This window comes from Kogia breviceps, chromosome X (genome assembly GCF_026419965.1).
Source record: "Kogia breviceps isolate mKogBre1 chromosome X, mKogBre1 haplotype 1, whole genome shotgun sequence".
Taxonomy (NCBI): domain Eukaryota; kingdom Metazoa; phylum Chordata; class Mammalia; order Artiodactyla; family Physeteridae; genus Kogia; species Kogia breviceps.
The window spans coordinates 87,364,381-87,387,825 of NC_081330.1; the positions used below are offsets into that span (position 1 = coordinate 87,364,381).

The window sequence follows — 23,445 nt, forward strand, 5'->3', positions numbered from 1 at the left end:
GAGGGTTGGGTCTGGGAAGACGCTGGGTCATTCCTTCCTCCTTTTTTCTATTTAAAAAATTTGCTTTCGTGTGCTTCATGTGTACAACTGTTATAATGAAAAATAGAAACGTAAATAGAAACAAAGACCCTTAATCAGATCATGTGCCTTGGTTTTTATTGTCATTATGCAGTGGCTACATATTCCACATTCCATTCATAGGAATTAGGGCTCATCTCTCCACATCACTTTTTTTTTTTTTTTTTTTTTTTTTTTTTTTGCGTTACACGGGCCTCTCACTGTTGTGGCCTCTCCCGCTGCGGAGCATAGGCTCCGGACACGCAGGCTCAGCGGCCACGGCTCACGGCCCCAGCCACTCCGCAGCATATGGGATCCTCCCGGACCGGGGCACGAACCCGTGTCCCCTACATTGGCAGGCAGACTCGCAACCACTGCGCCACCAGGGAAGCCCTCCACATCACTTTTTGACCTACCTATAACACTCCAGTCCAGGGAACTGTCTCAAACAGTTACATTCCCTCCTCAGCTTTAGTGTGAACTGTGGTGAATCTTGGCAGGATTCCTTGGAAAGGTTGCTCTCCTCTACCCAAGAGGAAAGATTCTTAAACACATCCCCTCATATTCCCAGGAAACAAAGGCCCCTTGGACTCACTCCATTCAGATCTTACTAGGTTCTCCAGGGAAGAGCAGTAGAAATTGGAGACTCGTGTGTCAACTACCACCTTCACCTCTGGGGCTTCCTGCCACCTCCTCTTGTTTTCTATTCAAGAAAGGAGCAGTCCCACCTTGACACTTCTCATCTAACTAGGATCACTAGTGGTGACAGAGGCCGAGGGTAGTCTTCGTGATTGGTCTCACCGCCTGTTGTTTTCAGTATTGGGTACTTTCCAGAAGCAAAGTTGTATATGGGGATACTATTTGAAATAATAAACGTAAGTATTTGTCATTATTTTTGCAATAAATATTTTACCTTCCGACAGTCACAATGGACCTGGGATGGGGAAAAGTGTGTATGTCCCCTTGAGAAGAAAGATGGTATGATATGAGTGTTAGGTCACTGACTCTTGAATAGAAGAAATAAAAGAAAGTGTTTCCTTCTCAGAAGTGTGGGTAGGGGAGAGAGGGAAAGAGAGAGAGAGAGAGGAGAGAGAGAGAGAGAGGAGAAAATCAGTTAGATGCGTTTGCCCTGATATCATCTTCGGAAAAATCCTGTAAGTAGTGGTATTAGATGGATGGAAAAGCTGGGTATAGAGGTGGCATGTGCAACAACACTGGGGCCATTATGACAGTTGGCAGATGAAAGATTTTTTGCAGCTTGTGAAGACACTTCACTCAGAGTGGATAGGGAGAGAACAGACCTATGTCTGCACTCCTGAACCTTCCTCAGTCCCCATTTGCTTTAGAAGAGATCAAGAATATCTCACCAGCATCATGGAAGTGTGCAGAAGGCAGTTGCATGTTTGTTGCTGAGCACACCAGAGTCCCTCTAATGGGCATGAAGGGCTGTTGGAGCACGTTGGTCTACAAAGTGGGGTGTGCACACACACATGAGGTGGGTAAGAAGAGCTATTGAGGTGTCAAAAGGAAACATTAGAAATTCTAAGCATATAAAAATGAAAAAAAAATTTTAAAATCACATCTTTTCCCATTTCTAATTCTATAGTATGTTTTATGGTGATTATTGCATACTAATACGATGTCAACAGTATTGTAAATTAATATACATATATTGGAGGTATGTGCTCAAAATCTTTTATTACTGGTGCATGTATTAGATTCTCAGGCTACTGTAACAAATGACCACAAACTGGGTGGTGAGAACATCAGGAATGTATTTTCTCACATTTCTGGAGGCTAGACATCTGAAGCAAGGTATTGGCAGAGCCAAGCTCCCTCTGAGGCCTCCAGGGCAGGATCCCTCCTTGCCTCTTTCTAGCCTCTGGTGGTTGCGGCCATCCTTGGTGTTCCTTGGCTTGTAGACATTTCACTGCAATCTCTGCCTTCCTCTTCACATGGCATGTTCCTCCATGTGAGTCTGTGTCTCCCGTGTTCTCTATTTCTTATGAAGACAACAGTCATACTGGATTTAGGGTCCACCTTAATCCAGTATGGCCTCGCCTTAACTAATTACATCTACAAAGACCTTATTTCCAAATAGAGTCACATTCTGAGGTTCCGGGTAGACATAAATCTTTGGGGGCACACTATTCATCCGAGTGCAGTGTGAAATGAAAAATGACTAGAGACCATTGTTGTAGTAAATATTACACTGAACACCCTGATTGGAGTCAGCTTTGAGTTGCAACCAAATCTCAGGGGGACCCATAAGTCTAGCAAGAGAACAGTCCAATAAGGAAACAGTATTCACACTGCATAGGCATGTAAGCAGAATCCAAAAACAGCCCTCAGAGCGTGGGCACCTCTGTACTGCCACCATGATACAGCTTAAGCGGAATCCTTTCCACCAATCCCCAGACATAATTTTATAGAGGAGAAGGAGAAATAAGTAGAACTTAGTCTTGACTCAACAAGTGCCTGAAATGAAGCGGCCAAATTGGAAGAGCCTGAAGAATCTTTAATCATGAAATGTAAGTGGCCATCCCCTGTCCGCCATTAGTACCCATTGGAGTGTGTACTGGAAAAGCAGGATTAGTTGTGGAAAACAAAGAAGGCATTTTGTCTTTGCACAACAGAGCCTACTGTATTAAAATTTGAGATTCTGTTAATAGATAGTCTGTGAAAATGGGCCTCCCTCTCAATTTATGGTGTTTATATTCCTCTAGTGGTTTCAAACTTCACCTAAAAACTGGCATCTCCCATATTATATGCATTTTGAACCAGCTTGCAGATAATGGAGGGTAGTGCTATTTAATATTTAAGAGCAAAATACATAGCTTGGACTTGGAGAGACTTGGTTTCAATCCTTGTTCTGCCATTTAATAGGGACCCTTGCATGTCCCTGCACAAGCTACCTAGCCTCTCTGAATCCCAGTTATCTCATCTGGGAAATGGGGGATTATAAACCCTATCACACAGGGTTGTCGTGAGGGTGAAATTATATAATACAAATATAAATACATGCCCAGAACATAATAGGTTCTCACTTAATGTAAGCTATGGCTATGGATTACATTCCTTTCTCATTCAGGAATCTGCCCCAGGATCAGGGGGTGAATCCTGTACCACCTTCAGGGCATCCCAGCAACTTTCCTGGCTGTGCTACTGCACAATTTACCCTTAGCGTAATATTTTGTCACACGTGCCCCCTAAGCTTTGGTGGTCTTCGTATTTTGAAATAATACCGTATCCTTCATTTAAAGATGAGTGAGGCAATATTCTGCTATCGGCTGATTTCCTTGTGGCAGCACCTCACTAACTTGAAAGTCTGTACCATCACTGTCAGTGACATCTTTTTCACTAGATGCTCAAAAAGATCCATTCACTCACACATCTAATATTTTTGACTGTTTAATATGCACGAGGTACCGTTCTAGGAACCTGGGATACAGCAGTGAACTAAGCAAACAAACAAACAAAATCTTGATCCTATAGAGCTAGCATCCTAGTAAAATAATGAGGAGAGGATTGACCCATGGATGGACCCTCTGGCCATAGACTCTGCTGTGATTTCCAGAGAAATCAGACAGGACAGACAAGCTTTCTTCCCCACCTTAGTGGGAATGTGACCAGCTTCATAGCACACTTTCTTATCTATTCTTATATTTAGCAATGATAAGAATCATAATATCTGATTAGCTCCCCTTGAACTTTACAGAGCAGTTGCACACACTGAACCTCATTTACTGTACCTCATCTTGTTGAGTAGGTATTACCATGGTTACATCCACTTTACAGTTGATGCAGTTGATGATGTTGAGACTCAGAGAAGTGAAAGGCTTTGTCCGCTGTCACACAGCCCAGTGAGAGTGAGGAAGCCAGTCCTTCTGATTCCAAATCCCATTCTTGTAAGTAGTACAAACAGCCCCAACCCATAAGGATTGAGAAAGTGGATGATCATAAACCGGGGTGTGCAGGGCAAAGTGTGTGTGTGTGTTTCCACAAAAAGGGAATGTTTATCAAGGGATTAAAGGCAATTGCCTTAGTGCAGTTAGTGATGTTTCTACAGCCCTGTGGACTTCTACCCACAGCCAAGCAAGTAGTACCAAAACCGACGGCCTGCTGGTTGACTCGCATGTCCTCCCTTCCCAAGCACCACAGTGTCTGACCCACCTGAGGCTTACTCTCACTGTACAGAGATCTCAGTGGCAACAAGGTGCCCACTTTTGATCACGTGGGACAGGAAAAGATAGCCATTTCCTACCCATATACTTATTAAGAGATGAGCACCCTCTATAGTCTTCCAGAGCTGGGGTGGGATTAGGGGTAGATATGGAGAAGGAGCTCAGCTGGCACAGCCAGTCCAGGCTTGAATTCTCTGCCTTAGGAGGGAGACACGACAGGCCAGAAGCTGGGTTTGCTACCACCATTGGGGTCCAAAAGCCGCAACCATGACTTCTGGCTAGTGATCCCTCCTTCCAATAAAGCAGTACAGAGTGGGGTGCAGGGAAAGGGGATAGCTACCTGGGGTGGTAAAAATGATGCATCCCACCACTTCCCCCATGGCTTTTCCGTCTCCACTTTGGTGCCAACTGCACTTATGGAACTGTGTTCAGCCTACATGTGGAAACACAGATGCTCATATGGATAGACTGTGGGATACATTGAGGAAAACTCTAGCATAGAGGTCTAACTGGGTCCCTGCTGTAGTTACAGCTTCTTCCACTCTCCTGGCATGTCCAGTTCTGACAATTTTCTTAAAACTGATAATTCAGAGGCACTTTTTTTTTTCAAAATCTACTTCCTGGTTTTATTCTCATACAATCTCTTCACTGATCCACACACTTCTTGCCAGAACTAGAGAGCCACATGGGTCCTGATTAGAAGCATGGCTGAAGAATATTGGGCTGATGGTTTTCCTGGTGCTTGGGACTTAGGGTCTAGCCTAGACGGCCTCACTCCCAGTTGCTGGAGTTCTGAACCCTACTCTATGGGAGTCTTCCGAGAGAGGGCAGAGGGCTTTGGGGACATCAGCTACACGGTGAGGGGAAGGAGGAACCATTTCTCCTCCGCAGGCAGTATGAGCTAGATGACCAGGGCCCTGTGTTGAGGCTCTCTGCTGCTGACGATCTTCAGAAGTTTTCACTCGATGTGTTTCTTAGTTATAGGTCCCTAGCCTCATATCAAAGGTCAGCATGCCATGGACTGAGGTTTTCTCGGGGACTCAGTCTGATTTTACGGAGCTGGAGGGAGGAAGGGGTTGCCGGGAGACCCCTTGGGGGTTCTGAGGAAATCTTCACTGTGTTGGTGGCTCCGGGTCACAGGGTAGGATTCTCCGGCCTTCCCTCATCACACTTCTTTTTCCTTCCAGATAACTGTCTGCTACTTTGCACGATGATCTCCCATTCCCTGTCCTGACATGAAAGTTGCTTGTACTCCTTCAGCACTCCCTGCACACGTGCACTCTGTCTTCTTTCAGGCGGCGGGATTCTTGAGACTAGTGTTTGGAGAGAACAGTAGATATACCTGTTTTCTTTTCACAGCTACATTCCTAGAGGGTCATGCCAGAGGGGAGGGAGGCCTCACAGCAGGGAGAGGAAGGAAGCAGCAAACAGTGAACAGAAGGAGCTGAGAAACAAGCTGCCGTGTCTCTGGCCTTTGGAGCTATCCAGGCTGGATACCAGGAACTGGGTTCTTCTGTGACCCAGGGCTCCAGAGAGGCTGTAAGTGACACCTCCTCACAGTAACAGCTGCTCAGGACCTGGAACCGTGTTGCCCACCCTCAACTTTCCCACCTTAACATTTTTGTGGATGATGATGATGATGATGATGATGATGATGTGTGTGTGTGTGTGTGTGTGTGTGTGTGTGTGTGTGAAAGAGAAAAAGAAAGCCTGTCAGATCACTAGCTTCACATCTATGTACTCTAGGCCTGGGGAGACTGAAGAACCAGAGGCTTAGAAATGCATCGTTAACCTTCCTTCTTTCTCAAAATTTGGGTAGTTTGGATAGTTTGGGTAGACATAACTTGCTTCTCCTTCTCGCGTGTGTGTGTTTGTGTGTATGCGTGCGCCCACATGTGTGTGTGTTTGTCTTAGTGAGTATACCTTTTTTGTAATGTGTGTTATTTGCTAGGTATCTGTGCACGTGCACGTTTCTGGGTGCCTCATCCCCCCCAAAGCTTTTCTCTCTCGTTTCGTGGATATATATATTCGGGGTGATGGGGCAGGGACGTGTGACTACAAGGTGCCTGCGTATTTTTAAGATATACTTGTGGGTGTCGAAGTGTGTGTGGTGTGTTTCTGGGCTGTACATATGGTGAGTGGGCCAAGTGTGCCAGTGTGTACACCTGGGTGTGTGTTTGCCTGCCTGGGAAAGTAAGCCTGTAAGCACCCTCTCAGAAGTGAAGATTGGGCTGACGTTCCATCTGGGAGAGTCTTGACATGTGTGAGGTGGCTGGCTGTGGGTATGAGGGGATGCATGTACACTTTTGGGGAGCAGTTGATGTCCTTATCTATGACTTGAGAGGCAAGGAGGAGTTGTCACATGCTGGGGAGAAGAGACACTTACTTGATCACTATTGGGGCCAAGAACATGCCTGTCAGAACTTGGTCAATGAGCAGAGAATGAGAGCTGGGGCTGCTGAAACAGGAAGAGATAGCAGAGAGGTCAGGAGGGTCAGATGAGCATGTAAAAATAGGAGTAGTCAGACAGGCTTCCAGTACTGGGAGCACAGAGCAACCGTGTCAGGAGCAGACTTGAGGGTACTAGAACAGCCCATGGTATGCTGGCTTCTGTAGAGCTGCCTTGGGGACTGGGGTGAGAGGGGCAGCCCAGATGAAAGACCAGACATGGGCCGTGGACAACAGGAAGATATGCTGAAGCCAAGGTGCAGAGGAACATGGTGGGAGAGTGGGCCCTAACAAAGAGTAGAAAAGGAAATGGTTTCTGAGGAAAAGGAGACCCCCTGATAGGCTGTGCTGTGCTGCCACCTTCCACTTACCTCAACCCGAGAGTCAAACTTTCATGGAATAGCCCAAGCCAAGCCCTGGGGTCTGTGCCACTGAGAGGTTCACCAGCCTATGGTGATATGTGCATCGACTTTGATGATCAGCCTTGAGACAAAGAGCAGTTCTATCTATCTGATGTTTGTAGGGTCTTATTTTGCTTGTTGTTTCGTCTTTCCTTTTGACCCTTAGTACCATCCCTTGAGGCAAATAATAATTTTGTCCCATATGACCTGAGGAGCAAGGTGATTCCTCCACAACAACGGTGAGGAGGCCCGAGTTCAGGAACAGCCAGATCCTCTGAACTGCCCCGGGTGCCCACAGTGAGGGGCAGCTGTGATAAATGTTCTCTCCCCAACTAGGTAGTTCCTCTTCAGCAATTCATTAATATGTGTAAGCATGAGAATACAAGTGTGTGTGTGTGTGTGTGTGTGTGTGTGTGTGTGTGTGTGTGGTGTGTGCTGTAAACTGCCCAGATGAGGGTTTTAGAGCTTCCAACTGTCTGGTGCATTGTCTTGGAGATTGGGGACTTGTTTGCAGATAACCTTGATTGGAGGGAAGGAAATGAGGGGGACTAGTATCCTGAGAGGGGCAGTGTGGGTTTGGCAGAACTGGTTCAGAGTCCACGTTCAAGTACAGGGCTGGGGATCAGGCCATGCCATGCACCTCTGCACAGAATGCAGCTTGGCCCTGGCACTTGGGTCCTGGCAACTGTGTGAAATGCTGAGGACAATATCAACATCACGAGGATCATCATCTTACTTGGAGGCTGCACTGAAGTCCTCTCAGGGGATTTCAAGATTGTTCATTGGAGACTATAGTGAGCAGATAGGTCTTGATAGCATTTTGTGTCACCCTTTCGAGACTCCTAGACACAACAACTGTGGGAATCTTTGCCAAGGCAGCTGATGAGGTCACCAGTGATAATGGACGGGGATCTGAGTCACAGTACTTGTTTGTATGGATACACAGAAAACTGGTGTCAATGTTTGTGTGTGTGTGTGTGTGTGTGTGTGTGTGTGTGTGTGTGTGTGTGTGTAGCATTAAGAATTAATGCCTATATATAGTTGCTATTATAATTTTTATCATATTCACTATCATCATTATCACCTTCCTGACTATGCACTGAAAGTATACACACAAATGTTAGGCCAGGTAAACTCTGGTTGTTGGGATTAAGGCTAAATATTTCCCCAGGTCTTTATACTTTCAGGGCTTGCAGAAATGTGTGCAATGAGCATGAAGCTTTCCACAGTCTTAAAATACAAAGAGCTACAAAGTAAGTTCGATCTTTCCTTGACTGTCAAGGCCCAGGGGAAGTCTTGACCACTGTGATTCTTCATTTTGAACTCCTGTGCTGTTTTGTGCGCACACAACGCTCTGGACACTTCCATGAGCAATCGAATCATTTGGTATTTTTCTCTTCTTTTTACTTGAAATTTCTTGTTATTTAATTTCCCTCATGATAAGAACCGTATTTTGTAATAATTCCCTTGCAATAGAAACCACTGATTGAATGTCTCTGATGGGCCAGGCACTGTGCCAGAGCAGGAAGCATGAAACTGCAGTCCGTGGACACTTGCTGCTTCACCAAAGTGTGTCACTGATCTGCGGTAAGTACATAATTTGACAGTTCATGTTTAGAAAGTTCTATAGCATATGGCGAGAGTCTCTATGACGTTTAAAACAATCGGGGCTTGTGTTTTATGTGTCTTTGCCATTTTCCTTCTTTCTATTAATTCATTTTCCTTGCATTATACAAATGTATTGATCCGAGAGTGACCGACTTGGGAAAAGACAAATACTCGTCCTTCACCACAAATAGTTTGAGAAGCAGCAGTCTGGGGACTTTGTGAAGATCAGCTGATTTGTTTTCCACAACATGTCTATAAAGCAGGATGCATTATGACTGTTACGGGGGTGTATGCGGAGGCTGACACAAGTTAGATGACTTCGACTAGATCCCCAAGCCATCGTGGTAGACACCCTGGGGTTGGGACCAGCATGTTCCCACTCGGGCTTGCATAGTTTACCTCAACTGCTGCTGCTCCATTGGTGCCCAGCCCTTGTTTATCTTATCAGAACTTCAGAAGTACTGATGACACAATCCTGGTGGCTGCTCTCCACCTCACAGCATCTTATGGGCAATGTTGCCTCAGGACCAGCTCGATCTCAGCCATAGCAGGACTGGGAGCATCTTGGAGGAGCTAGCCTCTGCAAAGAGGGGCATGGTTTCAAGCATGTAAAGTAGAGTGCTGTTTGAAGGGAAAACAGAGTAAAACGATACGAAATGTCCATTTGTCCTTGATTGCCGTTTCTGGGTCAGGGCTACTGGAGAGAGTAGGAAGTGGGTGTGTGCCTTAGAGGAGTGCATCTATAAAATAGGCATCCCTCCACATCTGTGTTCCCTACAGCCCCAGTGCCCTCTCTTCTTCCTCTGTTCCTTTCTTCTCATGGAGTCTGAACTCATTCTCACTGGCTCAAATCAGCCATAAGATCATTCTTTTCCTGGGATAGGCCTGGACCCTGTGACCTGAGACCCAATCCTGTGAAAGCTTTATCTAGCCTCAGGCTTACCTTGCAGATGGGGCCCCACCTCAGGGAGAAGCTCATTCCTTGGGGTCATATCGGATGGGATCTTTTGCCAGACAGGTTTTGTAGGGAGTGGAAAGATGCCAGAATGAAGCCGACTGCAGGAAGTCCCACAGAGAGCAAAGCGACCGTGGGCCCGCACATGCATGCGTGCGTGTGTGCGTGTGCTTGTCCAAGAGTCTAAAGTATAGTGTCCCAAATGGCACAGTGGCTTTTTAGTTTGATCAGAGTTGTTAATGTCCCCAGGGATTTACTGTCCTGGCTTGGTCAGACAACAGCCTTCAGGTAGTAAGGATATTCTAAGAGTCAAGGAGAGGGCAGTTCTGTGGTTCTGGGATGTCTGTTCCACTTGGAGCTGGACCAGCCTTCAGAGTAGTGGTCTGTTTTAAGCAGGTCAAGATCACAGGGGTTCTGCCACTCAGCCTCAGACTCAGAACGGAGCTCCATCGCTGAAGTAGCAGCGTCATACAGGAAACTGAGGCTGATGCTCTGACATACAGACTGTGGCTATTGTGTGGTCATTTGAATCAGCGGTGGTTCAGTGGGGAGGCTTGTTACCAGTGTAGGGGGCAGCAAGAGTAATTCCACACTGAGACTTGCCAGCAGGTCTGAGCCTATGGTTTTCAGACTGTCTTGAGAATCAGACTGTTTGGGCTCAAACATTTACTCCTCCAATTGTTTGCTAAGTGCCCTTGGCTGGTCCACCTGACCAACTTGTGTAGCACATGTCTAACTTGTAAAATGGGCATCACGATATAGCCTCCATCACTGAGTTGTTTAGAGTATTAAAAGTTACTAAGGTGCTCTGAAGTGCACCTGGCACATAATAGATGCTCAACACACAGGGAGGTTCAACAAATGAGGCAGGTGCCTGACCTCAGCTAGAAGAGTTCAGGGGGGCCAGAAAGCCTCGCTGACCTCTACCCCATCCAATAACGATATGATTTGCAACTTCTTGTGCATGCTCTAGCCCTCCTCTTTATGCAAGGGCCACGTAACCTCCTGCCTTCTCAAAGTTACTGCTCCAACAAATCTCTCTGCCTTCTCTGTGCTGTTGATTTCACTCCTCTCCTCTGTGTACTTCCCCATCAGCACAATGCTATTTCTGCCATCTGAAGTAAATCCTCTCACGACTCCCTCTTCCTCCACCAGATGCTGCCCAATTTCTTTGCTCCCCTTTGCAGCAAAACTCCTTTTAAGACTTGTCTGTACTCACTGACTCCCCCCACCTTCCATTCTCTTAAGCCTGTCCAAAGCAGGCTTTATCATCCACTTCTCCAATGAAGCTGCCCTCATCAAGGTCACCAGGAACCTCTGAATTGCTAATTCCAGTGGTCAGTTCTCACTCCTCCTCTTATCTCACCTGGCATCAGCACTTTGAGCATAGTTGACCACTGGCTCTCCCTTGATACACTTTGCTTCACATGGCTCCCAGGACACTACACTCTCGGTCTATAGCGCTGCTGGACACTTCTCACACAGTCTCCTCAAATGGTGCCTCCTCACCTCCTCTTCTCCCTGATCCTTTTATGTCGCAGGTCTCTGTCCATGATCTTCTTCTCTTCTCTACGTACACTCACTCCTCAGCCAATCTCAAATAGTCTCATGGCCTTCTAATGCCATCTCTACATCTTAGGCACAACCTTTCAGACACATTCCTGACTTCTGTGCAACTGAATTCTGTACAACTGCCTACTCAGCTCATGAGTGTCAAAGAGACATCTTAATTCAATATGTCCAGAACTGAATACTTGATACCCTCCCTCACCTATAAAACCTGTTGCAACTAGGGTATTCCCCATATCCGTTGGCAGCTATTCCACTCTCCTAGTCACTTGGGCAAAAAAATCTGGAGTCAGTCTTGACTCCTCTCTGACACTCCATATCTAAACCATCAGGAATTCCGTTAGGTCAGCCACAAAGTGTATCCAGAAACTGAGCAGTTCTCATCATATCTGCTGTTACCAGGATGATCCAAACCACCATCACCATCTCTAGCCTGACTTACAGCAATAGCTTCCTACCTGGTCTTCCTGCTCCCACCCTTGCCTGTTTTCTCTGTATTCTCAACATAGTAAGTAATCAAAGTGATCCTTTCAGAAGGTAATTCAGATTGTGCTTCTCCTCTGCTCAATCCCTTACTGCCTCCCTCCTCCCACCCGCCTCACATTCACTGCAAACAAGAGCCTAGTTCCTGACAATGACCTACTAGGCCTTACAGAATGTGGGATTCTGTTCATCTCTCTGACCTTATCTCCAGTTCTTGTCGTTTTTGCTCACTCCACGCCAGCCGCACTGGCCTCTCCATCCTTCTCCAGATGTGCTAGACGCTCCCGGGCCTTTGAGCCTTTGCACTGACTGGTCCTTCTGCCTGAACAATGCTTCCTTGATATATCAGCAAGGCGAACCCCCTCACCTTCTTCATTTCTTTGGTCAACCGTCACCTCGCCAATGAGGACCACCCTGCCCACCCATTAGTATTGAATTTAGTACTCCCTTTCTTTCTTGACATTTCCCATCTGCCTTACCCTGTTCTGGTCAGCTCACCACTGCCCCTTCCCCCACCAACCAGAGCACTTATCACCTTCTAAGTCCAGTATAATTTGTTATTTAAAAGGTTTACCTTCTATCTTCCGTTTTTGTACAAGAGAGCTCGTGATTTGTTCATATATGTTTCCCAGGTGACTGGCACAAGTAGACCTTTGTAAATACGTGTAGAGTGAGTGAATGGATGAATTGTTAGATAATCACAGCATCCAAAATAACATAGGCCCAGCTATGCTTGAGACTTCACAGGCTGAAAATGAATCAAGGGGCTCCTTGATCAGAGTTACAGGAGAGATTTCAGGCACTTCTCATGTGTTGCCCATTTTGAGATAACATTTGCAAGGGTGCCGTCTGTCACAGGAGCTGAGGCAGAAGTTGACCAGTCAAGAAGTGGGCCTGGTTTTCAGCAGCTGTTGGTGGGCTCTCCCTTCCCCTCCAAGTCACCCTGTGTGAGCTTTATGCCTGTTGGGTGATGAGCAGTACAAGCCCAGAGTCCACTTTTCCTCCCAAAACCTGTTCTCCAAGCCCTGGATTGCTCCAGAGTTATTCTTCTTATATAGCTTTGGCTGAGCTGAGACTCTCCTTTGTGCAAGGGTCCTCACACAGATTTTCAAAGAAATTCCATTAGCTCTTTGAGGTTTAACTGTTTCATGGCCCGCAAGCCCTGGAGTAGCCTGTAAACCAGTCTCAGTACATCTTCATACCAATCACCTTTCTCCACCGCCACCACAACTTCAAAATCATTTCCTTCAGAAAGCTGGAATTCTATGCTTCTGCCAAAGGAAGGAGACAGAGGGGTCCTGACTGCTTCCCATCTCACGGGGGTGAATGTGAGCCCAGGCGGAATCCACATCTGTCTTTCACCATGACCGTGGTCTGCTGTGCACCTGGCCGATGAGGCCAGGGCCACAACACTGGGCCCAAGGAGGACACCCTTCAGCCTGTCTTTTGGCATGGGCAGATACCCACTGCTTGCTGCCTGTGTCCTACCCCAGGAACTCTATTCTGCTCAAGTTAAGAAGTCCTCCTGGGCCATTTTGCCTTCCGGGTTGGAAACATCATCAATGAGCAATGTTGCAGGACCAGAAAGGTTGCTGTTTGGTTGGTCCACTGTGCGACAGCCAGGACCTAGGATTTGAGGATTGATGGAGTGCTCAGGGTGGCGAAGTTTATGAGCAACGTGTTGTGATGGGGAAGACACCCTTGTTTTGGAAGGAAATCGTCATTCTACGGATAGCAATGCCTCAAGGATGCCTGGCAACTGGGGCCACAACAAATGAGAATAAACGGACGCCCACAGCTGCTTAATGGCTTCTTAATCTTACTTTCCCACACCTCCTCACCCCCTCCAGCATGCTCCTTCTCACTTTTACCCTGGGTTGTGGCGAAGTTTAAAGACAAAAGACTTCCCCAAGGCTGGGTGGAGCCCCAGGTGTCCTGGTGATGATGCAGTCAGCCTGTTGTTTTCATGTAACAGTGTGGGCTTTAGACTTGGCCCACCCTGGGTCATTTCCAGGGCAGTCACTGACCAACCAGGTAACCCCAGCGACTTGCTTCTGGTATCTGACCCTGAGTTTCTTCCTCTGTAAACTTGCCCTAGTGGCTCCTAGCTTGCCAGACTGTTGCAAAAGTTAGAGACGATGTATGAAAACAGCAGTCAAAGTGCCTGGCACAATTTAGGCACTCAGGAAATGGCAGCTGCCCCTCTTGCTATGCATTGAGGACTTTGGGGCTCTCTACCCCTGAGTTCCCTAAACAGCTGGAGTTTTCTAGAACCCAGAAACTCAGTCCACTTCAGTGGCATCTTGGCAACTAAAAGTGCAGCTTTTGCACTCACTTTGTGGAGACTCTTCTGGGGTGGGGCCAGCTTAGGTTGCTGGTTTACAAAGCAAGAGGCTCTCAGCTTGTGTCCTATCTGGATACTGCTCAAAGCTGAAAGAATTCATGTAACTGAAACAATGAGTAGTATCTTTTGCCCACCACCTTCTAGAAGCCCCTTTCCCTGCCTGTCCCTCAGCCCTATCATTCATTTCACAGCCACCGGAAATCCCGCCCTTGTTCAGTGTTCACCTGAGCAAATGAAGATTAACTCTTTGCAGTAACAAGGTAGTGCGTTGGGGTGGGGAGGGGTGGGAGACACACTGAACTTCCAGGCCAAGGGGAGAATGAGCCTGGGCCATTGGTTGCTCCCTTGCTGGGCTGGGGAAAGTCACCCAGTCCTTGGCGCATCCCTGGGGAGCCTCCTGCCTGAGGCCTTCAGGATGCCAGCAGTCATCTGTTTTACAGTGCAGCTTGCGGTATACTCCCGCTTTTCTCTCCCTTTGTCCTGGGCACTGCTGATTCCCTGACTGAATTCAGCTTCTTGGCCCATACTTGCAAATAGCCATTTTAGACAACTGGATGATTATCCCCCACCAGAGCCAAAGAAAACCTGGATTCAGACACGATTTGGAAGGACATTATTTCTTTCCCTGAGCTAGCTGGCACTTCCTGCAAAACGGGGGGGAGGGGATGGTGGTAATCTTACTGATCTGACAGAAATAATGTGTGGCAAGCCCCCAGTACAGAGATGCTCAACCAATCTTTGCTCTGCAGGTTCTCCCACTTACTAGTTGACTAACCTGGAGGTGACTGACTTCTATGAGCCCCTTCCTGTAAAAGGGGGAGAGGTTAAAGTCAGCCTTGTTCCAGAAAGGATTTGAGGCTGCAGTTGGGGTTACTGAGAACTGTCCCACTGACTTCACATGTTTCTTTTGAAGATAGAGACCTTGTGAGTACATTGGCAGGCAGAGAAGGACAGCAGGGTGACCTATAGGGAAACACTCTGGATTTGCTGGGAATGGACATGGGGTCTTGTCTAGGATCTGTCACTTGCCACCCCGGTGGCTCTAGACCAGAAAGTCACGCAGTAATCTGAACCTCAGGTTCATACCTTGTCTACCTCTGGAGCGGGTATGGACAAATACGGCTCCTCCAGGGCCAGAAACATGCCTTCTGATCTTCCGCAGCCCCAGTGTCTGTCACAATGCCTGAATCATAGAGGCTCCCACTATTTTCTTGTTTATTGAATGAATTTGGAGCTGCTGAGGGGTCATGCGTTCTACTCTTGTTTGAAGCCTCCTTTGCCTGCAGGCTGATGTCTGTGGGTCCCTGGGCCTTTGCCAGAAGGTCACTTGCTAGCTTACCCTGGTCTCAGTGACTTTGCCTGGCACACGGGTGGAAGCAGGGTAAGACTGCCTGGGGGCAAAGAAAGAAGAAGGTGCCCTGGCCACTCTTGTGTGTGTGACAGCTGCTCCCTCTGAGACCCAGGAGGCTAGATGAGGCACCCTCCCTTGGTGATCCCTATTAGGGGACTTAGTTCTTACAGTGTTTAGCTCTCGGGATAAGTGTGGTCGGCTGTGGGGGTGGCCAACCTTCCAATGCGTGTTCTCTGCCTGTAGCCAGTTTGAATATGAGGGATGACTCCCACTCTCCAGATGTGCCACAGGGCAAGGTAGAGGATTCAGAAGCCCCTGGTGATAGAATGGATGGGAAGAGCATTGAGCTCCTTGGTACAATGAGGAAAGAAAGTGTAAAAGTTCCTGGAGGTGGGAAGAAACCTGATACCACAAGACTTCATACACCATGGGCCACCATGCCAGGTAGCCCTCTGGACTTAAATACACTGGCTGAAGGAGAGAGTCAAAGTGCTAATTCTGCCCTACCTGCCCCCCACCCCCACCCCGATACACACACACTTTAAAGCAATTTGTGCACCCTAACAAGACAGTTCCTGAGAGAGGTGCCAGTTTACCTTTCAGAGATACCACAGGTCGACTCCTCTCTCTGGTTCATCCAGGAGGCTCTGCTTTTATGGAGCCTTTTCCTTTTCATTATTCCAGGATTATCGTTATTATTAACCACTTTTGTTCTCATTAAAATTAGTCACAACTCCCACCCTTTGAGACTCTAGCCCCTGTTCCCCTCTTTCCCACCTCATTCCTTTTTCTCCACTTTCCGCTTGACATGACACTAATACTTCAGTAAAATTTTGTTTCTTCCCTAATGTCCATGCTGCCTTTCGTGCCTCAAGTTACTCCCTTCCCCATCTCCAATATTACTTTCAGACCTCAGGTTGTCACTAACCAAGAATTTTCTGACAGTCCCGTCTTTTAAATTCCTGTAGTACCCTACAATGTCCTTTTGCCTGCAACCACCCCTCTCCCCAGTCCTCCTCTCAAACTGATTTAAGTGCATTTTCTATTTCCACAGCACCCTGTGATGCTCCCTTCTCTTTGCCAATGCCCCATTCTCCAAGCTGGGTCATGCTTCCAAAACATACCTAATATACACTATTTTCATAGTATGCTCTGATGCCCCTTTCAAATCCCCCAGCCTTATTTAAGCATCTCTTGGATTTTCATAACACCCTATGATGCCCTCTTTCCTGTCCCACCCTCCAAGTCAGGTCACATAAGCTTTTCTACATTTTCATGGCATCCCATGCTCACTCCCTATTACAGCATTTACCACACTGCCAGTTTACGTATTTGCCTCTCTCACATAATCTAGAACATTCTTTAGAGCTGAGCACTGTGTCTGAGGAGTATCCCCAGAACCTAGATTGGTGCCTCACGCATAAGTGGTGGTCAATAAATGGACAAGGTGTCCTCATCATTAAGCTTTTATTTTTTTCTATATTCTGCAGTAACTAAGCAAAATCAAGGTAGTTGTCAATTTTCTTTACACAACAGCAGACACAAAGGTTTTCAGAATGGCAGGACATAAAAGAATTCTCCCATCCTTCTCTCACATTTTACTGGTTATTTCAAACTTTTAAGAACAGCTTATTTTAATGATATAAAATATGTATCAGATCACAGAATATTATTCAAAGACTTCATTGTATAACGTTAGCAAAACTGTTATACTAAATATCAATGATGGAAAAAATATATCTTCTTCAATGGTATTTTAAAACATTATGACCTTAATCAACACTGTATTAAAATGAATAAAATTTACAATATTCAAAGTAAACGTTCTGTTTCTCAAACAATTAGCACTGATCACAAATACCAAATACAGTGCCCCACTCCCCATTAAATTCAACTAAGGACCCAGATGATCTACTCCTTGGGGTACCTTTGATGCTCTTTCCAATCCCCCTCAAGGGTGTGCTGCATATTTCCCTAAGGGGCAGAATAACCCCTAGCACCTGAATTGAGGATAGCCTCAACTTCTGCATCATCATCAGAATCCCAATCGTAATTACATGGCCAGTCCTTGGAGCATCGGTTACGCACCCTTGCCACAAAATGCATGACTTTCAGCTTGCTTGATTCCACGTGTGCTCGAGGTCCCCAGAAGAACTCGTACTCCACAGGACTGCTACGGGGCACCGGCTTATAAATCAGGTACCCTCTGCGCACAAACTCTTCTGTAACGACCTTCTTTGGATCTCCAAAGATGCTGTGCTGCCGGCCAGGCTGCATCCCCAACTTTCCCAGCACTTTCCAGACCAGGGCCTCCTTGGCGCTGTTGCCCATGATGAAGATGAGGGCTAATATAGACATCAGGAGACTTTTCTTGGTGCCTTGAAAATTGCTCCTGGCTACCGAGGGCTTCTGCGCTAGAGCAGTGCTCGAGGCTTCCTCAGGGGTGGTGGAGGCCTCCTCTGGAGTGCTTGGGTCTTCCTCTGGGCCGCTCAGGTCGTCCTCGGGGGTGCTCGGGACCAAAGAGGCTGCCATTGGGGTCTCGGAGGTTTCTGAGGCCTGTATCTTACGATTGTTGCGGTTCTCTTCTGCGGCCCTTGCGTTACGGCGACGCCGACTCTTTCGTCCCCGTGGCATATCTTCTGCTAGGGGCACGGAGACTATAGCAATCCTAGGGAAAGATGACTGTAACCTCTGCAGAAAAAAGCTATCTCTACTTTAAGAAGTGGCCGCCGCTGAAGCCACCAACGTCAATTGAGTCTTTGTAACAAGCGAGACGTTTTCAGCTACAAAGCTAACACCCACGCAAGCCGACTTGCACTAGCAGCCGCCCCCAGCGCTCGCTCCAGCAGCAAAGCACAAGAATGCAGGGCTGAATTGACTCCGCCTCACCTGCCACGCAATCCCCAAACTCCAAAAGGAAGTGGGCGGTTCCTACAGGCAGACTTCCGCTGTCAGATAGAAGAACGGACAGGCCTAAGCAGGGGTGGGACTAGGGGAGAAATGACGGCTCGGATTGGCAAGGACAGGGGTATGTAAGGAAGAAATAAATATAGGGTTCATGCATTTTTCAGTCTAGTACAAGATTGGCTGGCGGGTCTTGGGAAAGAGTGTGTCTACTCTATTCCCAGACTGGGGGTGTGTTTCAGACCATAGGGGAGGGACAGGAGTGTATTCTTAGAAGGAATCAGCTGTTCCCAGCTCTCCTTTCCTGTCTTGGCTTACACAGCATATTCATTCACTCGCCTTCTTTTCAGGAGGCGTCTATGTGTATACTGATTAATTCCTGGGCCCGCATAGGACCCAGATAAGATGGCTGTGGCCGAAGTGCTGGGTGATGAGAGGAGACGGGACTACAAAAACGAACAGTGTGCAAGAGGTGCAGAGCCTTTAAAATGTTATATATTCACGAGATTATTAAGCAGGGCACTGACTGGATCAGACTTGCATTTATACAGCCTCACAGAGGAGCAGACTATTGTCTGGCAGGTCATTTAGGAAGCAATTAGAATAAGAAGCAAGAGGGAATGAAAGTGAGCCTTAAGATGGTTGCCATGGGGATGCAGAGGCAGAAAGACATTTTAAGGGTGATCACTGACAGGCTTTAGAGATTGATTGGATGGAAGTGGTGAAAAGGGAGTGGGTGGTAGAGTGCAGGTTGGCTCCAAGGCTTCTTGGCTCCAGTCTACTTGAATACCGGATTTATTTTGCTTCTTTCTTTCATTCTTTAATCCGCATATAATTCATAGCATACTCTGAACTTTATCCACTCCAGGTCTTGGCTCACTATTTCCTCTGCATGAAATGCCTTTCCTCTCATCTCCAATTACCTAAATTCCAACTGCTTGCTCAGAGGCCTCTTCCTCCCTGAAGCTCTTCTTGGTCGTCACAAAAGGTTAATGAGCCCATTTTTACTCCCCATTTTTTGCTCTCTATAGCAAGCACTCCATATCTTTCTTAGTCATTCCAAAGATACTATTTTGCACAAGTCACTTCACCTCTCTGAGCCTCCATTTCCTCATCTATAGAGTGGAGTTTTAAGTACCAGTGGTCTCATAGGGTGGTGAGAATTAAATGAGATCATAAATAAAAAGCATGCATCACACAGAAAACACAGCCTCTGTCTCTCTCAAGGTGTTTCAAGCAGTGTGTGAGAGCGGCATTTAATAAATAAATGCACATTGAAGGAATACATGAAATGGAATATTTTGCGCATGTTTACCTGAACTTTTTTTTTTTTTTTTTTTTTTTGTGGTACGCGGGCCTCTCACCGCCGTGGCCTCTCCCGTTGTGGAGCACAGGCTCCGGACGCGCAGGCCCAGCGGCCACGGCCCACGGGCCCAGCCGCTCTGCAGCACGCGGGATCCTCCCGGACCGGGGCACGAACCCGCGACCCCTGCATCGGCAGGCGGACTCCCAACCACTGCGCCACCAGGGAAGCCCTACCTGAACTTTTAAAAAGCAAGTGAATGCTTTATACCTGCTTGGCTGGAAGAGGTGAAATGTTTGTTTGACAGGATTTAAGATTCTAATCCCAATGAGGGAAGGGACCCTGTCTCTCCCCTTGATGTCTCCTAGCCCTTGGTAGAGTTGGTGGAATAGGATATGTCTACACCTGGTGAGTAAGTTCTGGGGCGGGAAAGTGAGTCCCGTTTAGAAAGCAGAATTGCCAGCTGAATCACCCAACAAAGCCCAGTCCTCTGTACATGTGTAGAAAGGGAATGCCTGGTACTGAGGAACTCAATACGAGCATTGAACTCAGACATGGGAACATGAGTTCTGGCCCAGCCCCTGTCATTTACAAGCTCTTGACCTTGATGAGTTTAACCTAACATCTGTGTCCTGTGATTTATCCTCTGAACAAGCAGAAAAGGCTAATCCCTCTTGCCCTGTATTCCAGGCTTCTTGTGAGGCTCTCTGCAAATCCAACAGCACACACCAGCAACCCTGAGTTATTGCAGGTTCCTCTGAGTTCAGTTGTTTCTTGTTTGTATGTTTTGTGTTTACAGTTTGGGTATCTTTGTGCCTAGAGGATTGCAAAATCATCATATTGTTTCCAAAAGCTTCTCCTTTCTGATGGGATTTTATGGGAATGCAATCCAGCAAACTAATTTTCTTCCCAGGGGTTACTTTCTAACTCAAGTTTTCTTTATACCCAGAGCCTACCAAGATCTTCTGTTGGCGAAGCCTCACCATAAACGAACTTGGGGTAGTGTATGCTTGTTTCTGCATTACCTTCTGTCCACCAACCAGCTGACTGAGTACAGGGTGCCGTTACCCTGTCACTCCATTCATCTTAGTGAACCTTTGCTCCAACCCACAACAAGGACGAGGCAGTTCTGCATAGCACCCGGGAAGATCAGAGCCTATCCTTAAGCAGTGTGCAACCTAAGGCTGTGGCTCTCAACAGATTTCCTCAAAGGATTCACAGGAACAGACTTTAGGTTGTGAGCTACTCTCAGTGTTCCCAAAAGCTTAACAGAAATCACATTTATGTAAGACAGGCCACAGAGGTTATTAGTCAAGAAACGCAGTGTTTTTAATAGCAAGAATATTGCCAGGCATGATAGTAACAGGAGGAAATCATAAAACCATGCCTTGGGGGCTTCCCTGGTGGCGCAGTGGTTGAGAATCCGCCTGCCGATGCAGGGGACACGGGTTCGTGCCCTAGTCCGGGAAGATCCCACATGCCGCGGAGCGGCTGGGCCCGTGAGCCATGGCCACTGAGCCTGCGCGTCCGGAGCCTGTGCTCCGCAATGGGAGAGGCCACAACAGTGAGAGGCCCGCGTACCAAAAAAAAAATAAAATAAAATAAAACCATGCCTTGGGACATTGTGGACCACAGGACTGTCTAGAGTAAGTAGGACATGACAAAGGAAGGTCAGCTGACTTGTGAGGGTCTGAGAAGTACAAAGAGAGGAGGGAAACTAACATTGCTGTGGTAGGCTATGTGCCTAAACTACCTCCAAACTAGAATCTTTACAACAACCTTCAGTCATCAGTGAAGCTAGAGAGAGATTAACTCTCTTGCCCAAGATCATAGTACTGCTGTTGAATGTCAGTATTGGGGCTCACATCTTCAGATTTCTAAGCTCCAGCTTCTGCCATCGCACACCTCACAACTGCTCCAACTGAGTGCACATTTGGTGGTGCAAGGAGGCTTAACATGGAAGGGAGGGTTATTGCTCCCTTGGGATAGGAGCAGAAGGGAAAGAGATGAGAAAAGGGACAGATGTGTAGAAGGCCAAGGCAAAGATCCTTACTCACATTACTAGGTTTTCCATACTTGGCTCTGCCCCTTCCAAGCTGTGGCAAGTCCAGCATGTTATTTAACTTTTCTAAGCTTCAGTTTCTCCATCTACGAATAAGCATACCATAGTGGTGTTGTGAAGATTAAAGGGAAATATCTCATGCAACATGAGGTAGGTTGAAAATGTCCCCCCAGTTCTCAAAGTTGTCCACACACCTATCCCCAGAATCTGTGAATATGCTACCTTATATGGCAAAGGGGAATTTTGCAGGTGTGATTAAGTTCAGGATCTTTAGAGGAGGATTATCCTGGACTATCTGGGTGGGCCCAAGGTAAACAGAGAGTCCCTATAGAAGGGGGACAGTAGAGTTAGATTCAATGAAAGATGTAAGGATGGAAGCAGAGATCAAAGAGGAGAGAAGATGCTACATTGCTGGCCTTGTAGATGGAGGAAGAAGGTGTGAGCCCAGGAAAGTAGGGCGCCTCTAGAAGCTGAAGAAGACAAGGAAATGGATTCTTCCCTTCAGCCTCCAGGAGGAACACAGACCTGCAGGCACATTTTAGACTTCTGACCCCCAGAACTGTAAAAGATTACATTTGATTGCCTTAAGCCACTAAATTCGTGGTAATTTGTTACATCAGCAGAAGGAAACTAATACACAAGTCATATGTGTGCCTCACTCATGGGGAGTGCCTATTGAATAAGAACTGTGACTACCCATTGAAGTGAGTTTATATTATTGTCATATTTTCAGTGAAAGTACTGGGAGGAACTGGGGAGGGATACGAGACTGGGCTGGATACCTTGGCAACAATTCTTGTGGTTGTTGGTGCACCTTGTTCTTCTCTGGGGCTGTCTACTAACCCCCTGTTCCAGGCACTGTCCTGGTTATATGACCAAGTTTCCTTAGGCATTGTTCTTACCTGGGCAGACATTGCCAAAGCCACCACCTGGTCGTAAGTGCTGCGGGTGGGATAGAGATGGAAATGCAGGGGTCAATCCACACTACTCCCCCCGCTGTAACAAATCATCTTTCAGTGGTCTGTAGGCTTTGTTCTGATTCCCGCAAGTACCTCCCTAGGGCACAGAGCACCCATGGGCCAGTCTCTCCATTTGCAACAATGCTTGCACAGACTGTGGGCCACCACTTCTTGAACGAGTCTGACCCTACCTGATGTCCCTCATTTAGGGGCTGGGCACCTCGCTATTCTTGGTCTTTTGAAGAATCATTTCTCTGAATCATTTCACACTGCAGGCATGGACTTATTTTACAGTTTCCAAGAATTAGGGTCTTGCAAGGAGGTCTAGAGCATGTGCACTCCTACAGTCATGAAACAAAAGCCATGTGATTACATTTGAGGATTGTTTGCTGGGTTTGAAAATAGAATATTTTTACTGAAAATTAATCACAAACATAGGGACAAGAATAAATTTCATATTACAAACACTGGCATAACCAGTGACCTGCTGTGTCAAATTTAAAAATCAGGCCCTACCTTGGCCTAACCTTTACATTACAGATATGGTAAAACGCTCTGTTTACCTCTTCCCAGATCCACACCACTCTCTCTTTCTTCAGTGGCATCTGCTATAATGAATTCAGTAACTATTATACCCAGGACAAGTTGTACATTTTTGCTACCTATTTCTGTGTTCTTAAACATTATATAGGGTTTAAAAAAAATGTTTATGCAAGTTGATAAATGTAGCTCTAGGTCATTTTCATGTTTGTATACTATTTCTTTCAGTATTTGCAATTTATTTTTGATGACCCAGAATTTTGCAGTTTCTATTTTT

At 46.8% G+C, this 23,445-nt stretch overlaps 1 protein-coding gene across 1 annotated transcript; it reads right to left on the reverse strand.

Annotated features, from left to right (window-relative positions):
- Positions 1 to 16,857: 16,857 nt before the first annotated feature.
- MAGEH1 (MAGE family member H1) lies at positions 16,858 to 18,281 on the reverse strand. The gene has a single exon (XM_059049806.2). It carries the CDS (start codon positions 18,032 to 18,034, stop codon positions 17,375 to 17,377), a length of 660 nt encoding a protein of 219 aa, XP_058905789.1. The 5' UTR covers positions 18,035 to 18,281; the 3' UTR covers positions 16,858 to 17,374.
- Positions 18,282 to 23,445: the final 5,164 nt, after the last annotated feature.

Coding starts and splice junctions, on each gene's coding strand:
- MAGEH1 (XM_059049806.2), bottom strand. CDS start 18,034: ATGCCACGGGGACGAAAGAGTCGGCGTCGCCGTAACGCAAGGGCCGCA.